The sequence below is a fragment of the Antrostomus carolinensis genome, unplaced genomic scaffold, assembly GCF_000700745.2.
Source record: "Antrostomus carolinensis isolate BGI_N321 unplaced genomic scaffold, ASM70074v2 scaffold33347, whole genome shotgun sequence".
In the NCBI taxonomy this organism is placed as follows: domain Eukaryota; kingdom Metazoa; phylum Chordata; class Aves; order Caprimulgiformes; family Caprimulgidae; genus Antrostomus; species Antrostomus carolinensis.
In genome coordinates this window covers 46371-50960 of record NW_010328616.1, presented here as the reverse complement: position 1 = coordinate 50960, position 4590 = coordinate 46371, and the positions used below count along the sequence as shown (strand labels likewise).

The window sequence follows — 4590 nt, the reverse complement described above, 5'->3', positions numbered from 1 at the left end:
CCCTACATCCTTTTCTTTAGGCACTTTGAATCTTGGACACCATGAACTTTTGGAGCCTTCTCCTTCGTGATTTAATGGTGCTGGAAAATTTGTCATACACAATCACAGAAAGGGAAGCTCATTGGAGAAGCTGTTTATGACTGTGTGTCTGCTCTTTGACTTAAAAAAATACCTCAGCTCCTCGTTCCTATTTAAGTACTGAACTTTCACCGAAATCTCTAGGGAGCTCAAAACTAAAACAGGAATTAGGTGCCTAACTCTTGAAGATTTTGGCTTTGGACCTGCCCAATCCTTAATTTAAGCAAGGGTCACTGACTCTCTGGAATCTTATAGAGTGAAATGCTTTCTGTGGTCTGTTTCTTTGTTTTTCCCATTTCTACTTCCATTGCACTACTGATTCCTTAGTAAGTTCTCTTCTAAGTGTAACACTTAAGGATGACTATTGTTTATTTCTGCGTGGAAATCAAATCACTGGTCCTTTCCACAAGGATGAAATGCCCCATAAAATTTAAAAAAGAGAAGAAAAAGAATAAAGCAACAGGTAGTATCGATCACATTTCTCTCTACAGCTTTTCCACAGACAGTGGAAACCATCAATATTTCTACTCTGTGTACAGTTTTGACTTGTGTATTGCATTCACATTTCTGAACTTACCTTGTCAAGGAAGGTGGGGCGGTCCATGGAAGACTCTTTGGAGATTGGTGGTGGGCGGCAGCCAAGGGGTTTGGTGACCATTCCATTATAGTCGGTCACTCCCATTCCACGCTTGTCCATTTCCACCTTCTTTTCCAGCAGAGCACCTTCACAGAAAGGGGAAATATATTCAAAAGGGTGACACAAAGACAGTGAATTTGTCAACAGTAGTTCAGAGAAGTAGGTCTTGCTTACAAAAGCAAAAGCAAGACATTAAATATTATCCAACTTATTTGGATAAGACCAAGCTCTCAGAATCATGAATAGTTCCTGTGTTGCTTTAAAGAAAAAAAAAATTAGTTACACAGCTACTTACTCATGGCCTGATCGAGATTCATATTGTTGCTCTTCAAGGCCTCTTCTGCTGGCTCTCTCTGTCAAAAAATACAGATTATGTTAAGAGAAAACGTAATCATGCTTATATGATTTCAAAGCAAACTGAGAAAACAGATGTGTCTTAAGTATTGGATTGAATATTTACCAAGGGGCACAAATAATGTCCGCACATGTTTTTTCTGCTTTTACCAACTCCCACAACAATTCAGTTAATTTCAGTATGTCAAGTAAGTACTAGTTCTACATGGTGAAATCATAATCTTCTATTTATATTTCTCTCAATTTTCTATGGACAATTTAAATATCACTATGAGAAACCTTTCTCTTAAAAAACCCAGTTATACTCTAACTGTTGATTAAGAAAAGGGGAACAGAAGTGGAATTATTACTGAAGTTCAAAGTTATAACCTGTTGTTATAAAACTCTGAACTTCAAAAGTTCTATAACTGTCATAACACAAAGTATATCATCATGTCATCTCAAGAGAGCACTCTACTAGCTTATGGTAGACGTCTAAATTCAGGTAACAGAACTACTACTTGGCCTGAAGAAGAGACTGAAGATCTTTTTGCAGCTACAGTCTGAAACATTGAAAGTCACAACGACAAGCTAAGCCACAGGCATGCTAGCTACGAGCATTACTCACAGGGAAGCCCATGTCTGTGAGCTGTTTTATCAGACGGTTCATGATCCAGGCCTCATCTTGCTTGCTAGATGTCTTCATGCCCTTAGTAAATAAACAGGAGATTCTATTAATGGTCTGGTTCCCACATTCATACTAGTGAGATGTACATAAAATAGATGGTAAGTTTTTCTTATTATTAGTACATGCTACTGAAAGATTTATTAGTATGTTAATTTAGAAAGTACTGAAGAACCCTCCGAACAACGCAACTACAATTCTCTTCCCCCACAAAGCGTACAAATTTTATCTCAGCTGAATAGGTGTTCAGTGTACTATTTAGTATTTGATTTGCTGACCACTGAATTAAAGCCACCTTTGAATTTACACATTTCATTTTAATCCTTGGCAGAAAAACATAATGAAATAAGAATTTCTGAAATAGTGCAACACTTCCTGAAAAACATTCCCAAAACCGACCTTGCAACCTTGAAGTTAAGAATGTTACTCAGTGTATTTTCTTAAAAACAAACAAGAGCATCTAGATAAACACCTTTAAAAGATCTCTGTGCAGCTTTTCTATCACAAAATCCTTAAGAAGTCTCTTCCTTTCAGCTCTCCAGAAAGTACCAAGGGACAAGCGTGGATTTGTTTTGGGCTGCGGACAGTACAAGAAACAACCATACTTGATCAAATCACTGGCCTAACTGTTGGCTAATGGAATAACAAACAAACTGGATAAATGCATTCCCAATTCCTTTAAGTTACAGTCTGGCCTCGTCCTGAAATAAAGACTGCTTAATGGAAAACTTCCAGACATAACTGGCCATGTTCTTGGTTGAGTGCAGCATTAATACAGGTTTGCTTTGTTCTCATACCAGTACACACCTTATAATTACCTATTTGTTCCTCACAAATAGGAAGCATATCATATTTTTGTTGAATCACTTCATCACAAACTATTGTTCGCTTTGCTACCACCATGGAAAGCGTCTGAAAGCCCCCTTAACACCTTTTTTCTTTCCGTTAATACATAATCATTTCTTCAGAATAAATGGAAGCTTATAGCACTTAAAGAGAATACAAAAGCAGCAATAACAAAATCTCCCAAAGCATCTGACATGCTGGAAGTCAAAGTTCTCCCACTTTCCCCTGGAAACAAGGTAGGCTGTACTTGAACCACTGTAGTGGCAACCTGTGCCTGTGCTCAGGTGTCAGAAGTCTAATTTAAGAGTTCAGGTGAAATGTAACAAAAAAATTGTGACAATTGATTCTAGAAATGTTATACTAATTGCATCTATTTCTAGAGACTATCTTTGTTTTTGTCTTACCTTTTGAAGTCCTTTCTTCGGGGCATTCCCCCAGGAATTACAGGAGGAGCTGCTCTCTTGTGAAGCAGTATTATTCCACATATCTCCTTCCTCATCTTCCCACTGACTAGTACTGAGATTCACTTCATCCCCACCACTGCCCCAGCCTTCTTGCATAGATTTTGAAGCTGGAGGGAAAGGAAGGAGGGAGAAGAAAAATCAGATTCAATTTCCTGCAAATTTTACAGAAATATCCTTTTATGCCATGTCCAGTATGCCAACATTTCAGTATTTTCAACAGCTACAGAGGTTCATCGAGTAGCTTAATTGGCATTAAATGATAAGGACTCCTTTGAAACTAGCAAAAAAGAAAAGTTCTCTAAATACTTTATAGAAGAAAAAGTCCAGCAACAGTAAGTCTAGCCTTTTCCTGAACCAGTAACATCTGTGCTCACGGTCATTCCAGTCTCCTAGGAACAAGGAAACAAAAGTACCACCACACACTTGTTATGTGCCATTTTGCTTTCAATTAATCTCACCATCTTGGCTGCCACATTCTTCCGATGAACAAAACCAAATTTCGAGGTGACTAATGGTCAGAAACTCATTCTCACCTCAGAAGAACAGGATCTGAAAGCAGCACGTGGGCTGTGGGGAACACTTTACATGAAGCGATGAGATTGTGCCACCTTGCTCCATTTTATTACGTTTACTCTGTTTAAAGCTGGGATTACTCATCTTAAGACCTCTCACTCCTCTTTTTAGGTTTTCTGGGCCTTCTATCTTTCTCACAGTATAGTATTTTGCAGGACTGAAACTTAAAAGACTTTCACAGTCAAAACAGAAGTCTGAAACAAGCACTGTAGCCTCCAGGGCAATTGGAGACAGAGGATTTGTACCAAATAATATTACTTTGGAATTGTAAAGCCGTAAGTAGAGTTCAGGATGTTCCTGAACCTGTGAGCAGATTTAATAGCTGAAGAAGATACCCACTTCCCTCAGTTTAACCAAGGTTATGTCTAGTTGTTCTCATGTGTTGTTTTTCCTAACACAATTCATCCTGTCCTGACTCAGCTCAGTTGCTTCTCATCCCAGTGCAGGTTTCTTTTTGGCAGCGAGGGGTAAGTACCGTTCACATTCTTCTGCAGCATCATCACAGTTTCCTGCATCTCTACCACACTGCTTTTCTAGTACACAAAAATACTCCAAGAAATACCTTTAAATTTACTGGATGGACACACTACTGTCTTACTTTTGTATTAATTTGGCATCTGGAACATCCAATGTTTTGAGACAGCTAACGGAGTTTTGAGAATGAAATTATTAAGACAGTCTCTGATTTAAATGCACAGAAAACCAGAAGTGGTGTTTAGAAACACTGGCAAAACAAACAGGCTTTGCCTTTTTCCCCAAGCCCCTTCCAGCACTGCCATCCACGCACGTACCTGGTTTGCACAGTGCTGGGGCAGCAGCTGGAGCGTTTGTTCTTCCGTACGTCCCTGCCGACTCGGCAGGATTCTCTCCCCACCCTGTACCACTGCTGGGGGGTTTCCCCCATGCTGAGGTGCCATTATCAACTGCAGCAGAAGGGGATGACGGCTCTCCCCACGAAGCTTCAGTCTTGGTGT

At 39.4% G+C, this 4590-nt stretch overlaps 1 protein-coding gene across 1 annotated transcript in view; it reads right to left on the bottom strand.

The window, feature by feature from the left end:
- Positions 1-4590, bottom strand: part of TNRC6C (trinucleotide repeat containing adaptor 6C) — a 46246-nt gene that overhangs the window by 25634 nt on the left and 16022 nt on the right. Inside the window, exons 4-8 of the mRNA XM_029086045.1 lie at positions 4408-4582; positions 2984-3150; positions 1677-1757; positions 1011-1068; positions 656-801 (exon numbers count right to left, since the gene is read on the bottom strand). Coding sequence (XP_028941878.1) covers positions 656-801; positions 1011-1068; positions 1677-1757; positions 2984-3150; positions 4408-4582 — 627 coding nt within the window. The remainder of the gene's footprint in view (positions 1-655; positions 802-1010; positions 1069-1676; positions 1758-2983; positions 3151-4407; positions 4583-4590) is intronic.